This window comes from Anabrus simplex, chromosome X (assembly GCF_040414725.1).
Source record: "Anabrus simplex isolate iqAnaSimp1 chromosome X, ASM4041472v1, whole genome shotgun sequence".
NCBI classification, from domain to species: Eukaryota; Metazoa; Arthropoda; class Insecta; order Orthoptera; family Tettigoniidae; genus Anabrus; species Anabrus simplex.
The window spans coordinates 12,587,322-12,610,038 of record NC_090279.1 but is presented as its reverse complement, the minus strand read 5'-3'; the positions used below and the strand labels follow the sequence as shown (position 1 = coordinate 12,610,038).

General features: G+C 41.1%; 1 protein-coding gene across 1 annotated transcript in view; it reads left to right on the top strand.

Annotated features, from left to right (window-relative positions):
* The window catches only part of LOC136886174 (zinc finger protein 184-like), an 83,066-nt gene that overhangs the window by 16,071 nt on the left and 44,278 nt on the right, over positions 1-22,717 (top strand). Inside the window, exon 4 of the mRNA XM_068230760.1 lies at positions 16,136-16,218. Coding sequence (XP_068086861.1) covers positions 16,136-16,218 — 83 coding nt within the window. The remainder of the gene's footprint in view (positions 1-16,135; positions 16,219-22,717) is intronic.

The window sequence follows — 22,717 nt, the reverse complement described above, 5'->3', positions numbered from 1 at the left end:
GGGCACATATGGGTTAAACATGCAATGGAATAAATAAGCCATTCAAGAGTTATCTTGCCTTTCCGTTTCATACTTCATAAGGGATAATGTTTGTGATAGGCCTTGTAAGTTCATCGTTACTCACCTGAAAATTCGTTGCGTGAATGAATTAGTCATTACCACTGTCATTGTCCACTTCATAGCTTGAGTATCATCTTCTTTCAGTATGACTATGTTGCTATGGGGTCTTTCATTGCCCGTTTATTGAGATACTCATTTCACCATCTCTTCCAGGAGTTCTTGGTTATCTGCTGAAAATATAGCCATGTGGGCAAGGTTGTGATGAGAGGGGAAGTATAATCATGATCGAGGAGTTTTGTAATTGGCTCTCCTATAAGGAAATGGGATGTAGTTAGGTAAGAAGTGTCAAAACAATCATCATTTAGCTTTGGTGAAATAATGTATATGTCGTAAGAACGGTCCATTCTTTGTTGGTGAAGCGATAAGAATCCATCACTCATCTGAGGTGTTATAACAGACTCTTGACAGCTACTTCCCAGATTCAACCAAGGTGTGTTTTTGCACAAGGGATGAAATGCCATTTCAGTCCCATGCCTGCAGTTGTGTGCAAAGTTGATTTTCTGTGGGTTGTTTTGCAGGAAGGCCTTAATTTCTGTACCTGATCCGAAGAAGTTTGTGCCTTAATTGCTGTAAATGTTGAGGGTTTGACCTCTATGATACCTAAGTTGATAAAGTGCAGAGAGAAAATTTGTCGTGGTGAGATCAGGTATCATTTCTATATAGACAGCCTTGGTAGCTAGGCAGTCTGGTCTTGTTCGATTTCACATGATTTTTTATTAGAATTTGGCTAGCAGTTTTAAGGAATGGATAATTGTGGGTTAAGGGAACATAGGTGTATTTCGCATTAATTGTTCAGAGGTGTCTGCATTCAACTTAGAACACTTGAGATGTGTATGAGTGTGGCTTCTATCGGTCCCCCTTGCTGATGAGATCCTAATCTTGTCTTCAGAGAGTTGAGTGTCAGGATGAAGTGGACGAAGGTGTTCCGCCATCATAATTATATTTGTGACATGAAACAGTATTTCTGATTTTTCCACTCCATTAGTGTTGGAGTATTGTACAGTCTTCCGTTAACAAGAAGATGGCCTTCTTGATCTATGATTGGATTTATAGTCTTTATATGAGTTAATAGTTACCTACACAACATTAATGTAACATTTGTATACAGGGTTCAACTCCAATACGAACAGTGGACTCTATTTCACTCTGTGGGTTGTTTACGACAATTCTAGATAATTATATGTTACAATTCTCATCACTGGTCCGTATTGAAATGTACATTAATTCAACAATGTACCAAAAGTTTATTGAAATCCACATATTGAATACACATTGGGTTCTTAAAATTAAGATTTATATCTCGTAATACTAATTTAAGGGGACATGTTTCGCCTATTGCGTGGGCATCATCAGCCGTGATCTCATGCCTGAGGGGTAAAAATCAGGATCCTGATTACTCTGGTCAACTTGTTACGTAGAGGAATGTATGTTATAAAAATGAGGAAACTCTGTAAATTCACAAACGACAATTTACACAATTAAGACACGTCTAAAAAATATTTTGTGAGAGGATGTGAGTATGTGTTATAAGGGTGGTCCATTCATTGTTGGGGAAGCGATAAGATTATTTCACTCTTCTGAGGTGATATATCAGAATCTTGACAGCTGCTTTCCAGATTCCACCAAAGTGTGGTGCTGCAGGAGGGATGAAATGTCATGTGAGTCCCATGACTGCAGTTGTGTGAAGAGTTGGTTTTCTGAGGGTTGTTTTGCAGAAAGGCCTTGATTTCTTTAGCCCTCTCGCAGGAGAAGAATGATAATAAGAAAGTATCATGGGTTAAATAATAGAAGGGACAACAACTCTAGCAGAAGATTTAGGGGTGGGTTTAAAAAGAAGAAGACCTTTGGAAAACCAAAAGGGACCGCAATAGGAGGGGTCAGAAACTGAAGTATTCGACTGAATGCAGAAATCATCCTGAAGTTGATGAGTTTGGAAAGAATGAAAAGATAATGGGAAATCAATTAAAGTACAGATTAAATTATCCAATGAGGCTGAATTAGAGGTGGTAAACGACTGGAAAACGGTGGGAGGAAGAGAAGCATCAGATGAAGAGATATATAAACGAGATAGAACATCCGCAACGCAATTATGGGTACTAGAAATGAATTTGGCGGAAAATTTAAACCGAGAAAGACGGAGCAACCAGCGGTCAGTTTTGCCAATCTTAGGAGCATTAGAAGGAAGCCAGGAGAGGGCTTGGTTATCGGTTTTAACAATAAATTTTTTGTGATCGAGGTACTCAGAAAAATGTTCAAGGGTGGTCACTAAGGCTAGGGTTTCTTGTTCATAGATGGAATAATTACGTTCATTGGGAGAAAGCAGTTTACTAGAATAAGCAATAGGCAAAGGGGTAACCTCAACAACTGGATTAAGAACTCCAGAAATAGCATAATCAGAGGCGTCAGTGTGTATATCGAAGGGTAAAGAAAAATCAGAGAACTGCAGAATGGGGGCATTGATAAGAAGAGTCTTAAGAGTAGAGAAAGCATACTGTTGAGTAGGGGTCCAAACAAATTTAACATTTTTATGCTTGAGATATTGCAATGGTTCAGCAATATGAGATAAATTTGGAATAAAGCAGTTATAAAAAGAAACCATTCTAAGAAAGGTATGCAGTTGTTTAATATTTTTGGTGGGGGAGAGTTGCATAATAGCGGCAATATGATCAGGATTAACAGAAAAACCTTGGGAAGAAATGATATGGCCAAAGAATTTAACAGAAGTTTGAGCATGAGAATGTTTGGAAGGGCTGGTAGTAAGACCTGCCATACGAAGACGATAAAGTACTTCGGTAAGTTGAATAATATGGGAGTCAGAATCAGGAGAAAAAGTCAATAAATCATCTACGTATGGAGTTTGGTAAATTGATAGAGACCATTAGGCATGATGAACTAGCAGAATCTAAGGGAATTTGGTGAAAAGCGGAATTACAGTCAAATATGGAAAAATATTTAGCATTAGTAAAAAAAATTATTGCGTTTTTCAGCTTGGGAAGAGGATGAGCATCATATTTAATTTTGCTATTGAGATGACGATAGTCTATGACAAAATGCATGGAATGATCAGGCTTATTGACAAGAAAGGCAGGTGAAGCATAATTCGATGTAGAAGGGATAATTAAACCATCAGCAAACATCTGAGATATGTGCTGCTCTTGAAGTTGCATACGAGGTGGTCTAAGATGATAAGGTGGAGATCTGACTGGAGAAACATCGAAGAGATCAGTACAAGCTTCATAATTGCGGACAGTACCAGTATCAATGTCAGAAAATTGGTTGAATAGCAAGCTTAAAATTTCCTGCTGAGACTCAGTAACATAAACATGTGAGTTAGAAAGATGTAATAAATTGGGGTAAACAGAAGGGTTAATCAAAGGAATGCTAGTCACAGAATCAAAACAAAAAGAAATAGAAGAGGTTTGAGTGTGGAGAATTAAGCCGTTATGTGAGAAAAAATCATATCCGAGTATCAGGGGTATAGGAAGATCTTGAGCGACGTAGAAGGGAAAAGACCATGAAAATTTAGAAATCTTTACAGTAAGAGTAAGTTGACGAAGAATATTTAAACGGTGATGTGACACTGAAGAACACACTAAGTTCGAAAAACGTAATTGAAAGTGTGGATGTAATTGAAGTAATTGCTGAAAGAAAGTGGGACTGAGAAGTGAAATAGAAGCTCCGGAGTCCAATAAGGCATGGGAGTGAATATTGTATAATACAGTAAGAATATAAGCAGATCGAGCCTGACACGTTGGTAAGAAAAACAGAGAGACGGATGGCAGATTTTGCCCCACAGACCGAATGCTGTCTACATATGGCGGGAGAAAGAGTTTATCGGTCATAATTGTAAAAGCAATAGCTGACGGATACTCTATTGAAGACTTTCATGCCCATCTTTTCCCTAAATTTATTCCAGGTAGAGCAATGTCATCCTTAATACAGAAGTACTACTTCTGAGTACAGAGGTTGGACGGGAATTTGGCCGATTTTATTCAGGATATAAAATTTTATACGCGGGTATTCGCTCTCCATTATCCCGAAGATGAAATTGTGCAAACCATTGTCGAATAAATGTCACCAGCTTATAGTTCGTACTTGTGTTTTGCTTCTCGACGTCAAACCTTCTCCGAATGGCATTGTCAGCCGAGGGAGTGAGGAATGCTGACACCTTACGAGTAGGCAGGGAGCCCCCTCCGTCATTTAACAGTTCTCGGCCACCCCCTTTTCGAACCTTTCCCACACGCAAGTATTATGCGTGCAGATTGACTGAACACCTCAGGAATAAGTGTCCCTTGCTAGAATCTAGTGGAACTAGGAAACAAGCAGGTCCGTCCCAAGGTTGTTTTAAGTGCAGGTCGTTTTCCCATCGAGCAAAAAAATTGCACTTCACTTAACAGCACAACTTCCTCTTCTTCTTCTGGTGCTGCCTCCAATAACTCAGGCGATAGGAGGCGACTAGGGTCGTCGGCTGAGTCACAAGGTTCATCTTCTCCAGGCTCAGCGCCCGTTAAATCAGGCAACGAATCCTTCAAGGAAGAAACCCCTTCTAATTTATCATTTGAAGGCCCTAGAGAATGCCTTACAATTGCTTTTGAGACCCCAGGGTACATGCCATTTCTGAAAATTGAGGTAAATAACGAACCTGTCAGTGTACTATTACATTTCTGATGAGTGGTACTCTAAGACAGCCTTTTTTAAATTTCCAGACTATTGTTTGTCTTCTATTATATGCGTTTCGGCAAATTCTTCACCATTAGAAATTTTAGATTTTATTTTTAATAAAGTTCCTATCTCAAAATTGACATGCAAAATTATGTTGTTGGGGGCTAAACAGTTGTCTTGCCCTGTAATATTGGGTGCCGATTTCATGTCTCATTCTGGACATTTGCTCGACCTTCAGAGCAAGTCGTGCACATTCATATTTGATAGTAACGTTAATATCCCCCTTTTGAAATCTAATCCTTTGTCATTTTCATCTATTTCGCCTAGCCTGAGTGAGATGTCGTTAGATCTTAGGCATCTACCTGAGGTCCAGGCTGAAACTATTTGAACATTGGGTCAGACCTTTCCTGATGTATTTCCAGAAACCCTTGGTGTTACTGACCTGATCGAGTATAAGATTGAGGTAACGGATTCCATTCCTGAAAGGTTTCCTCCATATAGGCCATCTTCCGCATAAAATGAAGGCTCTTAACTCTTTATTTTTAAACAGAACACATACAGAAAGATGTAATCTTTTTGTATTGCTAAATAAACTGAAACTTTATCTTTTTAAAGTTAGTGACATTCAACACCATTGCACCATTTTAAACTCAACTTTGGCAAACTAGCAATGACATTTGACCTTGAAACGCACATTACTCTGATACATTCGAAACATGGAACTAGGCACGTTGCTGGCTGTCCTGGGCAAGTCTTACAAAAAATATTGTCTGTTTTCTCTTGCAGGGTCCCTTTCTTTTCTTTGAACATTTAGCTGGTAATATGGAGCAAACAACACACTTAGGTTTTTGACTCTTGTCCTGCTGCTCCTCAAGGAAGTTCCCATCCATCAGGCGCGCTTGAGGTATGTAATCAGAAGGTCTTCCTCGTTTCGCCGCCGGACTGCGCTGATACTCTCGTAGAAGTCCCATTATGACAGAATTTCTGAAGTCAGGAGCACTCTTTTTGGAAGCTTATTGTACAATATTCTTCCATTTTTAATGCAGTTTCAATGAGAAAATACCACAAGACCTGATACCACTTGAGTTTCTTGTGTACAAATGCATAGTTAGTTTTCAGTTAATCAGTATTTATCAACTCCGTTCATTTCATGGTTGTAATTTACAACTAACTTGAGTTTTTCAACAGTCACATGGCCACTTTCACCTTTTTTGACATCTTCTGAATCTTCACGATCTCAGATGTGAACGGTCGATAACATGTTTACCCGGCCAGTACCTTGCCACGCGCATGCTAGCATTTCTTTGGATGGAATATGCCAGAGCTTAGGTTTTTGCCCTTTCGTCATTTTCAGGATTTTCATCTCTTTAGCTAGTCCTTTGCGGTTACATCTCACTGTCCTGGAGGCACCTATGTTCTTCTCAGAAAGCTGGGTGAAAAGAGCTGGGCTTGATAAATAATTGTCCGCATTCACAATTCTGCCAGTATTCTCAAAACCCTCTCTCAGGCTTTTTACCACTTTCTCTCCCAAAGTTTCCCCGGAAACTGACTCATCGCTGTCCTCTCTTACCTAAGTCTGAAACTTGCAAATGTAACCACTTTTACTGTCGCATAGTGACCACTATTTTACACCCCATTTTGTCGATGGCTGTGAAGAAAAGTGTTGCTTACACCACAGCCTTCCCGTAAACTTCAGCATACTGTAGACTCATCAACTGATACGCATTTTTCAGGTGTAGCATGCTCTAGGTACGTATTTTCTACAATAGGTATGACAAGTCTTACTTTGAATAATGGACCATAACCTGGCGCCCCCTTAGCAATGTGGTTTTCATTGTTATTGATATGTATTGTACCGGAAACGCAGCTACGTGAAAGCAAGTTCGAAGAATGAGAGTTAAACTTCACGCGAGGGAAAGGGTAGGCAATCCGGCTGATCTCGCTGACGTAGACGTGGCCGCCTCGGGCTGACCTCACGCTGCAAGGCATGATGTTCTGACCCATCTGTAAAGTCTATTTGGAGTTACTGTAGGAAACAATTATTTTTGCACCGCCAACGTTAAGGCCATAATAACAGATGCAAACTAGCAGGTTCTTGAGCAAATCTACCATGTACTTTAGGAGTTACAGGGGTGGATAATATCCACGTTTCGAGATACTTTGTCGGCTCCAGGTATAAAAGCATGGCGATCTAGGCTACTGGATCAGTAATACTCCACCGTCTCTGCGATACGTCTCTGCAAGTGCGGCAAACCGAATCTATGTCCAGTCGGGACTCTGCATCTCTGGTGCTCGGTTCCAGTGGAAGCGGAACATACTGTAGTATTTTTATTCAAGTGCCATATTAGGACTCATGTTTTCTATACTAACAGTAGCTTTCTAAAGGAACATAGAATTTGTCTCGTGAGTGATGTAATTTTTCCAAGTGTCATGTTTTAACTTGTGGTTCGTAACAAATTGTGGGAACTTAGAATATTTCTGAGTGCCACATTTAAACTGGTGTTTTCGTAACAAACTGTGGGAACCTAGAATATTAATGCCATATTTGAACTTCTGTTTTCTTCTCGTGAAGTTCCGAGGGAACATAGAATTTTTTGGTGCCACATTTAAACTTATATTTTCTACTTAGTAATAATTATCCATGGACAGTGTTAAACACTCTTCAAGTGCAGGTAAACTTTTATAATGATTTAAAGACAGTGCTGAACAGTCTTCAAGTGCACATAAATTTAATAATTAATTACAGACAGTATAGAACATTCTCCGAGAGGCATTAAATTTAATTTATACATATATGTCCTGAACTTTCACGAACTGTAAATATTACGTTCAACATTGTGTTCCAATCATAAAATTGACAAAGGCAGTCAATTAGGAACAGTAATGATAAAAGTTAGTGAACTAATAGACTATTATTCAGACTGTCGTGCCATTATCAGCGGACTTACATCGCGAATTTGACATTGTAAATTTGTACATAGTTTTCCCAAGTGTCAATTTGTCTGGCATGCAACATGTGATCAGTTACTCAGTTTAATTGTTTTCTATTCAAGTATTAACTTCATGAATCTTTGTGATTCAGCGAGGTGTTTTAGTCATAGATTCAAGTGTCATTTTCATTAACATTTGACGTATCCACATGCAGTGAATTAATGCAGTATTCAAAGGTCAATGTTAATTTATTCGATTGTGCTACAAGTGAGTTGAATGCCATACAGGGGACTTGTGTGCTTGGCACGCCTGACCTCTCAGTATTGCCGTGTGAGATCGGACCCTGCAACTTGTGCACTTAGAAATTCGAGAACTTCCAGATATTCCAGAAATTCGAGATATTCAAGACCGTCGAGAACTTCGCATCAAGGATGGGCGTGGTCCCCGTCCAGACCGTGCCTAGTAACCATCCCGAAGTCTGGAGATTCCCGCCTGCAACAACGCATCAACTCAGCTTGTGTAAAAGGTGATATGAATTTGTTTGCAATGAACAATAAAACCATATTTTCAAAAGAATATAAATTCAATGAACTAATATCCTTCTCTGTTCCAAGTTTAGTGCTTACGTACCACCACCTTAGAAACATTCCATGCTCTTCAAGCTAGCCAGACAGACTTTTTTCCTGCTACAGTATGGAGCTTCGAAGAAGGCAGTACTTGTCTCACGACATCACTTGGCGTAGCAGTAAGCCAATATTGTTCGGAAAATTAAGTCTGTTAATTTTTTTTTTTTTGCTAGTTGCTTTACGTCGCACCGACACAGATAGGTCTTATGGCGACAATGGGACAGGGAAGAGCTAGGAGTGGGAGGGAAGTGGCTGTGGCCTTAATTAAGGTACAGCCCCGGCATTTACCTGGTGTGAAAATGGGAAACTACGGAAAACCATCTTCAGGGCTGCCGACAGTGGGGTTTGAACCTACTATCTCCTGAATACTGGATACCGGCCGCACTTAAGCGACTGCAGCTATTGAGCTCGGTAAGTAAGTCTGTAATGTTGATTTATGTTACAATACTATCCCAATATCAATAGCCACCATTGCCTGATTACCTTCTGTTGTGCATTCAGTCCATCGATTATACCTTGAACGTGGATGAAAATCATTTTTTAATCTAAACACTGCTCAGCATATCTATTTGTTTCCATTACTGTATGCTCAAACACTGAGCGCGTCATAAATTGAAGTAATGCCTTGTATGGGTCATCAAATTAGAAACCATGCTTTTCACTGTTATATCAAAATTAGCCCCGTCACATAATTTCATTTTTGTCATTCTTATTTCAGCACTGATATCCCGCCAGACCGATACAACTTGAAGATCTTCCTCGTTGGCACTTTCTTCCAAACAGTCACTATGCGCATCATCACCTGTTCCATTGTCCAAATTTACTGAACAGTCTGAATCAGAATCTGCCACTAAAAGATTGAAGATTTCTTCACTGTTGATCCGCGCCCTCATAGCTGCTGAGTGAAGCCTGCTATCAGCCAGACAGCTGACAGGAATGTTGTCGGGCAGGCTGGTGAAAAATAAATAAACCTAGGTCCAGTATTAGCAGCAATGTTTGTATTATTAAATGTGCCTTTTTTAAAGAAGCACACTGAACTATAGCAGGAAATTACCAAGTTGACAAAAGTCTATTACAGCAGCAAAAGTGTTTAATGTTAAAGGATGGTATTATTCGACTTTCAGAGTCAGCGTATTCATCACCTATTTTTCTTGTACCGAAACCCCAAGGCGGTTTCAGGCCTGTCATCGATTACAGAACTTTAAACTGTAAGGTTGTATTATAATCAGTGCCCCTTCCTGACTTTCATTCTTGTTTTTAATGATTTCGTAAGGCTAAGTTCTTTTCCATATTGGATCTTAACCAAGCATATAATCAGATTCCGATGGCAGAAAAATCCAAACATTTGACAGCTTTCACCACTGATTGGAAATTGTATGAATATAACCGTTTGCCTTTTGGGCTCCCTATGGGCGCGGCTGTCCTTACTAGACTGCTGGATAGGGTCTTCTCCGACATCAAGTTTATCTTTGTCATTACCTCGACGATGCCGTGGTATTTTCTGAGACCTTTGAAGAACACCTACATCATCTTAAGGAGGTTCTAAATTGCCTTTGTAAGGATGGTTTGACAGTTAAGTTATCTAAGGTAGCTTTTCCTAAGCCTTGTGTCATTCTTAGTTCATATTGTGTCGTCCGATGGTGTTGTTATCGACCATTCCAGAACGCAGGCTAACCGCGACTTCAAGTGGCTTAAGGACGTCAGAGGAATTGCTGGGTTCATAGGCATGGTGAATTTCTTCAGGAAATTTACTTCCAACTTCGCTAATAGGGCGGCGCCCCTAAACCTACTTCGTAGGAAAGGTGTCATGATCGAATGGGGACCTTCGCAGCAAGATGCATTTGAAGATCTTGTATTAGCTCTTTGTAACGCCCCAGTATTAGCCATGCCCGATTTCTCTAAGAAATTCTTAGTTCAAACCGATGCCTCTTCATCTGCCGTTGCTGCTGTCCTCCGTCAGGAAACCAAACTCGGAAGACGGCCTATTGCGTATGCGTCTATGACCTTGTCGGTTTAAGAAGCCAAGTACTACATCTATGAATTAGAAGGTCTGGTAGTTCTGTTTGCCTTAGAGAATTTCCGCCTTTATCTAGAGCATGGTAAATACGAATGAGAAACTGACAATCAGGCTTTAAGTCGGGTTTTGGCTATGCCTCACCATACTGGGCGTATCACTTGTTGCGCTATCAGAAATTCAGCTTTTCAATTCAACGTGCAACACTTTACAGGATCAGAGAAAATGGTCACAGATGGACTAAGTTGCATGTTTTCTAGTGACATTGAGTCCAGTGAACACGACGATAATTAATCTCCTCCCATGCCCATACCTTCTTGTGTTAATGCTATTTTGATGGATGCCCCTATGTTGTTTTGTGATATCGGGATATATCAACGGGAAGATCCATTGCTGGCTCCTAGTACTGAAACCCTTTCTTCTGGGGAACATCTTGTCCCTAATGTGCTGAGGATTGGGGTTTTGTGCTGCCGTTCGAAGCCCGATCATATGATGAAAGTAGTTGTTCCAGCTGTTATTGTGCCCATGATATTCAAGTACTCTCAAAAGACCCCATTAGGGGGCTCTTAGGCATCTTTAAAACTAGAGAGAAAATTAGGGAACTGTTTATCTGGAAGAGTATGGACAGTGAAATCAGAGAAATAGTTAAATCATGTAAATCTTGCTTGCTTAGTGATCCCATATAATCTACCTAGCTAGGGCTATTTTCATCACATCAAGCGTCTCGCCCTATGGAGCATTTCTACATAGACTACGTTGGATCCTACGGGAATAAGTTCATCCATGTGTAGATGGCTTCACTAGATTTTCCGACTAAGCTGGCTACTGCTCAGATGACCATTTCTTGCCTTAATACTATCTTTGATTCATTTGGTCCTTGTCAGTATATAGTTTACGATACTGGAAGGACTTTGACATCTATCTTATTCCAAAAATTCTGTTTTGATTTGTCCATGTCACATGTAACTACTTCTCCATATTACCCTCAGCCACCTCTGGTTGAGCGGGTCAGTCGTAATCTTCGATCTGCTTTTATAGCCTTTCACCAAGAAGATTATTTTATGTAGGATACTTCCTTGCATTGGTTAGCCTTTTCACTAAATTCAGCTGTTCACGAGTCACATAATTTTACGCCTGCCTCTCTCGTGTTCTAGTTTGTACCTAACATGCCTTTGTCAAATGAGGTATTGCCAGAGACCATAGATCCCGATAGCATCAGGGACCTGTGGAAGAAGGCTAACAGTAACCTCAAGGCTTAAAATGAGATGGTTAAAGGGAGACATGATCATGGACGGAGACCCACCAATCTAAAGTTTGGAGATCAGGTAATGGTTAAGAATTTTGTGCCGGCAGGCAAGCTTGCCTCCAGATTTCTCGGGCCACGCATTCTTTTGGATTTCTTAACACTGGTCACTCTTTTGGTGAGCAACCCAGCCACTGAAAGATTATTAGAGTGCACCTCTCTCAGATAAAACCTGTAAAATCTCTTTGTTTGCAATATAGGCCACTAAGTTATGACAGTGAGGAAGTAGTTATATTCCTTTCCTTAACAGCTCAGAGATTTAAAATTTTAAGTTGGAAAGTGGAGACCTTCTGCCCACTAATATGCCGCTTGTGTATTACGTTTTCTTGTTCCACCTGTGTACAAACCTTACTCTCTAAAATAATTCTTTTTCCTCCGTTGCTCGGCTGCAATTACCTTCCCCCGCCTCCAAAACCTAGCTTGCATTCCACACACTCATCATCGATGCCGCCCACCTCATCTGAAACTGCAGCTTAAAAATAAACATACTCTCGCTGTCCATAAGAACAATCTCTGTCACCAAGTTAATTACTCTTTCAATGCCCTCTCTGCAATCTGCGTCCGAGTTATTTCTGGCGAGTGGTAAGGGCCCACCCCGCTCTGGCCCAGTCTCCTTCATGACGGCATACTTGAGTACCATCCTTGCCGGCAAAGGGCTGAGGTGCGGTAACACTACTGTCTACATTATTTCAGAGCAGTGTCTCAATATCTGGCCTTGGGTGCATCTAACCTTCTCAAGGTAGCGGGAGAGATGTATCTGAGGGTACTTGGCGATTCGGGGGACCCTACCCAGGTATCGGCATTGGCAGCCGCTCTTGTTGTCAATCGTGAACTGTGCATCTCGGACTTTTATGGCTTCAGGAAGACTTCAAGACTTGTATTCGACATAATTACTTACAAATGAACTTTCATCAACAGATTTTCCGACTACCAACTCGAATTTCAAATTTTTCCAAAAGCAAAATTTTCTAAAACGTGTCACCTGAGGGAGGACGTTTGTGGGGAGGTCTGTACCGGAGGTACATCTGCCCGGTTTATTTAATTTAAGTGCCTTCGCTAAGGCCCTCGTTAAAGTAAAGTTTGAAACAACTATTACAAGAAGTTTGAACATTTCTCAACAGATGTCTCTACTATAAACTTTACGATGTGCCCTCTGATGTGAAGATGAACTATTAAAATTTTTGATACATTTTGTATGTGAAGGTTCCTAAACTAGAATGTTCTCTTTTGTTTTTTCATGTTCACATTTTTTTAACACTTCTATCTCTTCCCGCCAACTTAGGATGTTGGCCAATGAAAAATTGTGTATATTTTTTCTACCAATCAAACTTTCCTGGTGTTTATTGGATTATCCTATAAAAATTGGGGTTGTGTCGAGTCTTAGCCCAGAGTTTTCTGGAGCTTTTCCTGTACTATAAAATCTGGAACTTTTATACCACTTCAAGAGGTCCACCAGCTTAAGGTAATGGAAGATCCTGCTTAAAATCAAGTGGTCTTCCAAAGCTAGCTCCAGGGGAAGGTTTCATATATTTAGTAATGTAACTTCTTTTTCTAAAAATGGAAATTTCAACTTAACCGAAATCAGGGAACAGAACGTGGTGTACTCTCTTGTGTTCCCTCTCAACGTGATTATAAGGTGACTATGATTTTGTGACCTTTCCTGTTTTGTAAATTCTGTAACTTGAACATTTTCCTCCTAGTCACCTCCGTAATATAGGCTTAGCCTCTGTAACGTCGGGCCGTAAGCTCAAATAGGGTTTTATGCATGTAATGTAAAATTCTAGGAGATCCAGAGTTCGCCTCCTTACCTGTTTGGTTTATGGACCAGTAAATTAACCTTTTTTAACCATAGGCTTTGTAATGGGTACTTGTTACCCCTGTTTAACTCCATTTATTTCATATTAAAATTATCAGACAGTTGAGCAGGATATACATAGGTAAAATGCAAGTATACATGTACAAAAGGGGTCCTCTACCTGTTCTAAGTGTATACATTGCAACGGTAGAGTCTACAAAAACCTTAAGTTCATCACAAATCATGTTCCTTTCAAGGATATGGTCTACCACTGTGCTTGCGGCGTACAGGGCCGCCCTTGTTTCAGCTACATTAATCCGGGTTGGCACTTGGATAGGTTGGGCCCAAGCCAAGTTCAATTGAGGCAAAAGTGAGCTATACTGTGTGGAGTGGCGTCCGCATAAACACTAATTACATGGTTATTCACACGCACAGAACGAACACTTGCAAGAGTTACTGGGTTGAATAATTGTCGTGGCCAGTACCATTCTCTTGATAGAATGTGTTGCACTGGAAATAGAGGCCATGACATGACATAGCATTGCCAAGCCAAATACCCGGCAATGCGTGCGAGGTCATCCGTTTGCACTCTTGGGAGCACTGTCAAGTAGGAAGTCACTCTTCTCTGCACATCCTGCGTCAGTTGAAGAGTCTGCCTATTGGTGTTGATAACCACGCCGAGGAAGGTGAGTTCATTTGTTGGCTGGAGATGTGATTTCTGTTTGTTGAGCATAATTCCTAATACCCATTCCAAGTACATTATTATATCGTCCACAAGGATCTCGTTGCCGTAGATCAGCCAATCATCTAAATAGCAGATAGTGTCAACGTTAAACTGTGCCTTCAGTATCCCGGAGACCGCTATAGCCCGCCTTTGCATAATAGATGGGGCTAGCGTGTGCCCCATCGGGAGGCGCGCATGGCATATGACTGTCCTCGGTAATATACACCGTAGAACCTTCGGTGGTGGTAGTGAAGAGGCACTTGGTAAAATCCGGATTTTAAATCCACTTTTATCATGAGTGAAAAGGGAGGTATACGTTGAAGTGCCCGTGCAGGGCTGTGAAGAGAGAACTTTGGAATATTATAATACCATGTCCATCGTGACAAGTCGTGTATGACTCGTGCGGAGCGGTCAGGCTTAGTGACGAGAAATAAAGGGTGAGCATTAGTGATCTCCTGTCGTTCCAAGAGTCCTGTTGCCTGCATATCGTTGATTACCTGGTCCATGAGAGGAGATGCCTTTCTGGGTATGAAGTCCGGTGGAGCCGCTGTGGGTCGTGAAAGGCGGGCGCCTTCCCTGATGAGTTGTTCCGCAAAACGTCCAAGGGGGGTGTCCATATAGGGCACTGGAAACGCAGCAGGCACTGCTACTGAGTGATAATGTGTCGGACGGTGTGCTGCTTGTTGAAACTCTGGTATCGGTGGAAGCGGTTGGCTTTGTTAAATGTAGTGTGTGCCTTTGATAGTCCTTGAAAGTGTGAATTTTCGTAGAGGGATCCGTAGGTGTAAATTCATGGAGCAAGGGTGCTCTTCCTAGTAAAGTTATTGATGTAAAGAGTGAATGGTGTCTAGTTAGGCTGTAATGGTGTAATGTGTGGATAGTAGTCTCCTAGCTAGATTTGTTGAGCAAATATGCTCTTACTGATAGTGTAAAAGCAATTGGGAGAGCTGTCTCCTTGACTATTGATTGAAATGGAGCAGCTGTGCTTCAAACTCATGTTGTAAATAGTTGTTCTTTTTTCTAATTTTGTCACACAAGATTACGTGCTAGCCTTGTTGGTAGTCTATTGTTATTTGCTCAGCAAAGTGTGAATATTTAAGATTTGGAAAAAGAGAGAGGTCAGGAAAAGAAATTAAATGGCCAAAATAAATTTGCCAACTTTAAGAGTTTAAATTAATCTTTCTATTTTCGTATATCCGCCCATTCATGCCCGCACCTTATTTCAGTTCTGTATATCACGGTATCCCCGTAACAATTATTAATTTTTTTTCCATAAATTGTACATGTACACATACACGGCTTCCATCCCCATATGTATGTGTACATATACTCTGCTGAAATTCACAAATATGTAGGCAAATTTAAATTTACATATTTACAAATGTTCCTCCTTTTCTATGCTACCTTGTGTACTGCTATCCTACAGTGTGTTCCTTTTCATGTTCTTATCTCTCTTATCAGTTGTCCAAGAAGCAGTGGCAAAAGGGACTCAGGTTAAGACACAGCAGGTTGTTATGCAAGTTACGTTCCAAACTGTTGTAAAGTATTATTTGAAGTAATTCCACATGCTATATATGAGTTGATTATGTTTGTAAATACAGACAATATTATAAGTAGAATTTTGTAAATAATATGAATTTATTAAGGATTAGCTTTGTGTTTAATAAAAAAAATGCGTAAATTGTTTAATGCTGAATTGTGTGAAATTGTCTTCTTCTCTGTACATTTAAAATTTAGTGCTTGACAATGTATTTTTGTGTACCATTTGCCACCAAGGTAGACACCTCTTTTGCATTTAAAGTGATTTTGATTTGATTGTTCCTTTCCATTCTTATATATTTTAAATGGGAAATAAATTAATTATACTCTTTTTTGCCAGTATGAAATTTATTTTCTCATCTGTTTATTGTTTAGGCTTATATATTTTTATTCCTTTACTCTTCCTATTTGTTACTTACAGACGTCCAATGATATTAAGGAGGAAATATTCATAGAAGAACATACTGATGATCAGCTGTTGCCATACATCAAAGCAGAAACAAAGTACTGTAACAGGAACGCCCGTACTTCAGTATATCGGAGAACATGAGGAACGACAAGGCGTGTACGGCCCATGCTAAGAGAGTAAGAGAGAAGGGTAGTGAAAGAAAAATTCATGATTAAGTGGATCCTTCAGTTTATTCAATAAATAGGCAAATAATTATGTCACCTTTTATAGCTGAATTGTAGATTTGTCCCTGATGGCGTGAAGAGGATGTAGCCCCGCGGCGGCTGCGTCGTCTTGCGGTCGACGTCGGCGTTGTCTTCCGTCGTTGGTGTTTGTATTAGTGTTGATGACTCGAACCAGAGGCAGGAACGGGGAAATGTGGAGCTGCCACATTTGACGTCATGGGGTGCTGGTGTGACACTTCCCTATGGCGAAGCACGCCGAAATAGTTCCCACAGCAGCAAGGATAAAGTTAGAGTCACAATTCGTATTTGGAATAATACGCAAATGAAACAATCTAGGACCTTCCGAGGTGCGGTGATCAAGCACTTCATAAAGAAAATCGAGTACAGTCTCTGCACTGTACTCCACCAGCATAATACATTTGTTGAAATAAATGACAGTCCAAGTTCCAGTACGTCGTGATTTTCAGATTATCACTGGCACTTAAGATCATAATGCAACACAGTTCAACGGATAGACACAATTAATGCAAGAACACAGTTTTAAACGAATTCAAAGCTGGCACAGTTTATGTGAGAACACAGTCTTTAAATGAATTCAAGTTGGCGAGAACACAGTCTTTAAACGAATTCAAGGCTGACACAATTAATGCAAGAACACAGTCTTTAAACGAATTCAAAGCTGGCACAGTTTATGTGAGAACACAGTCTTTAAATGAATTCAAGTTGGCGAGAACACAGTCTTTAAACGAATTCAAATATACAGCCGGACCGAGAGACGAATTATGTCGCGACGTGCTTACTTGCACACACTCGTTGACTCACGGCTTACTGCCGACTCACTCCACTCTCTGCCTTCAGCACACTGCCGTCGCATACCGCACACTCTCTTTCTGCTTTACTGCAGGCTCTCTGCTTACATTCTGCCCTACCCCAGGCTGGCGACTCGCTTATATTTCGTTCATGCAGCAATGGAACACGAAGGAACCTTCTGCGTGACGTCGCTTGTCCTTGGCCGGTGTTCTGGAACGTCGCGAACTTGCTCGCAGTTCCCATTATGCCTGTGCGCTCGGCGCAAGTTTTAAAGGCTTACGGCCGGGTGTTAGCGAGCTTCTCTTAATAAAAGAATGAAACGTGAATGCTCGTAGGGTGTTACCGTTTCATCTCCCCCCCTGCTCGGGAAAAAGAAAATTGCTGGGCGATTTTCTTTTCGCTCATCTCCTAGTAAAGTATTTCTTGAGATTGGCCGAGTTGAAGATTCCCTCAACGTCGCTATCTGCCCTTCCTACTTCGTAGGCACCATTATCTAGTGCGGTAAGTATCCTGAAGGGTCCTATGAACAAGGGACAAAATTTGGCGTAAATTCCCTGGTCAGGGTGTGAAACTGCAGGCTTGCGTATTAATACTAGGTCATCCACTTGTAAGGGTTGTCGAAACTTGTGATGTCGTAACTTCTTTTCTCGGATTTGAGCAGCATGTCGTAATTGCCGAAGTGCCTTGGTAATGCGAGCTTGTTGGCTCACTGCTGCGTCAGGTTGATCAGGCAAAACTCGATCCCAAGGTCTGTCAGGGGTGAGGCCTTTATGTACACTCAAAGGGATGTCCTGAATAGACTCATGCATGGTGGTATTGACGATCCTTTGCATAATGGGCAGAACTTCAACCCACTTCCAATGCTGTTGTCCACAATACAATCTACAGAATCTGGCAATTTCGCGCATAACCCGTTCGGCTGGGTTGGCTTCCGGGTGTCGGATGGAGTTCATGATATGCCTTATCCCAAGTTCTTCCAGTGCAACTTGGAATTCCATGGAGGTAAACTGACTTCCATGGTCTGTTAAGAGAAATTCCGGCTTGCCCATCTCGGGAATGATGTTTCGACGAATCCTGCGGAGAATGTTCCCGGTATTTGCCTTCTGAATTGGAAGCAACATAGTGTATTTAGAAAATGCATCTATGGTGACAACAATGTATCTGTTGGCACGTAACGCCTTGGGTAAAGGTCCATATAGGTCCATTGCGAAGATCTGGCCAGGTTTTTCAGGTATTAGAGGTCGTGGATATTCCCGGAGGAGCCTGTTATTGGGCTTGATCCTTTGACAAATATCACAAGTCCTAATGGTGTTACGGATGTCACGGCGTAAGTATTCCCACGTAAACCTTTCTCTAACCAGGTTTAGGACTTTGTCCGTACCGGCGTGTCCAGAAATGGAATGGCAATGCCATATAATAGCAGTCCTTATTCGAGGAGGGGCATAAATACGATCTGTTGTTCTAGCGAGGTCGACGTACTTGTGAAGTAGGCCATCATGGTAGCAAAAATTTTGAGCTATCCTAGATATACGAGGATACTCGTCGTCGTCTTGAGGGATAAATCCTTTAAAAAAACGAATCAGCTCATGGCTTAGAGGATCTCTTCCTTGAGCTTGCGCTAGATACTTTAGTCGTCGCAAGAACTCTTCATCTTCATCATTCATGACTTCAATCGCATGGATCGAAACCTCATCTGTCGGATTCCGACTTAATGCGTCGGCTAGGATATTTTTCCTTCCGGGCCTGTGAACAACGGTGATATCAAATTGCTGTATAAACAGCGCCCATCGGGTTATCCGTTCGCTTATAATGTCTGACTTGAGAATAAATGTCAGTGCTTGATGATCTGTGCAAATAATCACCGGATATCCAAAGACTATTTTCTTCCAGTAAATGAGAGAATGTACTACGGCAGGGGCTTCTAACTCTGTTATCGTATAAGCCTTTTCATGGGGTCTCAACTTGCGGCTCATGAACGAGAGAAAGATGCGAACTTCAGGTTCCCTTGGATCAATTTGGAAAAGAGCCGCACCGATCCCTATGCGGCTGGCGTCACATTCAATATAAAAGGGTAGCTCGTAATTAGGATAGGCCAGTTGAACATTGTCTTTCAACATCTGTTTTGTCGCCACAAATGCTTTATCGCAGACATCAGTCCACTTCCACCTGTTGTTCTTCCTCAATAACTGCTGCAGGGGTGCTACCGTTTCAGTAAAATTAGGGCAATGCTGCGCGAAGAACTGGCAGAGGCCTAAGAATTGCCTGATGTGTTTCATTCTTGTGGGTTTAGGAAATTCTAGAATACATTGAATCTTAGCCGGATTGGGCTTGATCCCATTCCCTCCAATAAGATGGCCTAAAAACAAAACTTCAGTTTTAAAAAACTGGCTTTTCTTGGCGTTAATTTTAAAGTTCTTGGTCTGTAATTCCTCCAACACCTTATGAACATCTCGTACATGTTGTTCCAGGGACTCGGACGCGATGATGATATCGTCCACATAAATGGTGGTGATTGCCTTTACTTCATCGGAGAGTTGTTCCTCTAAGGCTCTGATAAGAACTGCACCAGAGTTCTTAATGCCAAAAGGGAGTCTATTAAAGGCATAAGTGACATTATCAAAGATGAATCCGGTAAATTTCCGACTGTCTTCATCCAATAAAATGTGAAAATATGAAGAAGCCATGTCCATAGCAGAAAATACTTTCATGTTATGAAATCTCCTAATTACATCCCGGAGTAGGGGAGGGTGGTCATATTCTAGCACAAGCCTATCGTTCAAAGCCCTCGCATCGAGGCATATGCGCAGATTACCATTTGGTTTTCTTACTATAGCCAGAGGATTAATATAAGGTGTGACGCATTTTGATATGATTCCATCATTCTCCATCTGTTTAATGATGACCCGTGCTTCTTCCAAGTACTTCATGGGTATCGGATAAGGCCGTTTCTTATAAGGTGATGTGTCAGTAACATCTAAGTGGTGCTTGAAACCCTTAATGACTCCAGGTTTCTCGGAAAATACATCTGGAAACTTCTTGAAAAGCTCTTGGATTGCCTTTATTACTTCATCATCGTAATCTGGGCTTTCAGCTACATTGGCGTAAAGCGTGAAGTTGTAGTGGTCCTCGTTAAACTCATCATCGATAATGGACGCCATCTGGTCCTCTACGGGTCCCACTTCCTCAGGTCGCCCCTCTTCGTGGACGCTTTCTTCGACAGGCGGAGCCTCGCTCATCTTGCCTTCTACTATGTCCACCGGGGTCTCACATTCCGGATTCTTCACGTCATTATAGGTAACCAACTGTAGCCCTACAGATTCGACGTGGAAAAATTTAATTACATTAGCGGGATAATCAATGATTCCCCCATGTTGAATGAGAAAGTCCGATCCAAGAATTAAGTCAAATTTCATTTGTGTCAAAATCAAAAATAGATGTTGGAACTTAACACCACCAATTTCTAACTCAAGAAACGCTTGGAATTTGCATTTAATAGCTTTGTCAGGAACTATGCCTTTAACCTTAACTTGAGCAACCGGCAAGATGGAGATGTAGGTCGTCTCCTGCGCCACGTCTATTAATTTCTGCGAAATTAGGGAGGCTTGCGATCCTGAGTCTACTAAAGAGTGGACAATCATATTGCCTAACTTAATGATAATGATCGGTAAGCCGCGTTGTATCTGAGGCTGTCGTGGTGTTGAATCCTCATATAGTAAATCTGCATCCTCTAAATACCAATGGTTAATGAGTGCACTACATACTACTTCTCCTCCCTCCGGGTTTTCAGGCAGTCTCTTTATTGCTTCGACAAAGTTTTTTTTTTGTACCCGTAGCTCTTGGATCCATTTCCGTTCTCTCATTTCTTCTCTGTATCTCTGCCTGGTATTCCAGAGAAGCTGCTCCAGGTAAACCCTCTTCCCTGTTCTTATTCCTTACATATTCCGTAGTCTCTCTCCAACGTTTCTCTAATTCTTCCCGCTGGGAGTTCCTATTATCATTGGGTTGATTAGCTGCCTGCCTCCATGAAGGTCCAGGTTGAAACTTAGCCCTCCCTTCGTAGGGGCGATTCCTAGATCTTCTATACCGAAACGGAATATCTCGGCGAGTTTCTCTTTCTTCTCGCGGTTCTGGATATACTTGAACTGGAGTTTTCATTTCCGTAAAGTTGGTTGTAGTTTCTTTGGTTCGACCTGCTTTTGCTGCGCTCTGAGTGTGCGCAGTATCGAGTTTCCTCAGGACATCATCGAGCTGCTCCAAGTCCTGGACGTTTGCTGCCACCAATATTTCCTGAACATTTGGTGGAAATTGCAGCGTTATGACCTGAATAATTTCTTGCTCCGGTAAAGGAGGGTCGAAAAACTGCATCTTTTTAAGCTGAGATATGAGATAATCTGAATATCGCGAGGAATTGACGGACGTGTTATACTTTCTAGAGTATAATTGAAGTTTTATCAGGTGCTGAGCCTCAGCACTCCAAAATCGTCTAAGTAAGGCTTCCTTAAATTCTTCGTAAGTGTTAATACTGAATTTAATAGCGGTAAACCACATTAACGCCTTGCCTTCTAACAATCGAGATGCTATTCGTAAACGACGGTCGGTCTTAACGTGATTTTCTTGAAAGAATTCTTCGAGGTTGAGGAGAAACTCCTTAGCAGTATACTCCTCCTTCCCCGAAAATTTGGCTGGTTTTTCCTCAGTTATTTTAAAAACTGTGGAAACATTCATGGATTCTCCACTAGTGTTGTGAAGGCTAGATGATGAAACATCCTGTTCGATTTGCGATACTTTGCTGTTGAGAGCTTCTATATCTCCTTGGAGTTCAAGTTTTAGGGTTTTAATTTTCCCCTGTACGGAATTCTCAATTTCCTTGACCTCCTTCTCTATGTCGGTCTTGACTTCTGCTACATCGCGACAGATACGAGTAATCTGCGTGTGAGCATTATCTAACTGAGTCTTGACACGTTTATCGGCCTCCTCTTGCTGACTTTTCAGAAGAGTAATTTCGTTTCCCAACTTCATGAAATTATTTTTAACAGATTCATGAAGTTTGTCTTGAATAGACGCGATTTTAGTTTGCGCAAGAGATAATTGAGCATGGGACTCTTGAAATTCTTCCCTTAAGCTTTCTACTTCTTTAAGGACTTCCTGAGAAGAAGACGGGAAAGCAAGTTTTAAGTCCTCCGCCACTTGTGATTTTATGTCTTGCTTAATGGTTTCTAAGTCACGTGTTAATCTTTCATTTATTTCCGTAAACTTAGAATCCATTCTTTTGTTAGATTCTTTAAATCGTTTTTCAATTTCGGCACCTGCACTATTGAGCCTACGTTCCAAATTATTATTAACTTCTGCAAACTTTTGATCAACAGATTCTGTCAATTTTACAATGTTGGCATCATTAGCCTCCCTTAGTTGAGTGATACTACGATTAGTTACTTCATTAGCCTCCCTTAGTTGAGTGATATTACGGTTAGTTACTTCATTAGACTCCTTAAGTTGACCTATACTAGCCTTAGTGGCTTCCAGGGCCGCGTTAGATTCTTTAAGTTGAGCTCCTAAAGTG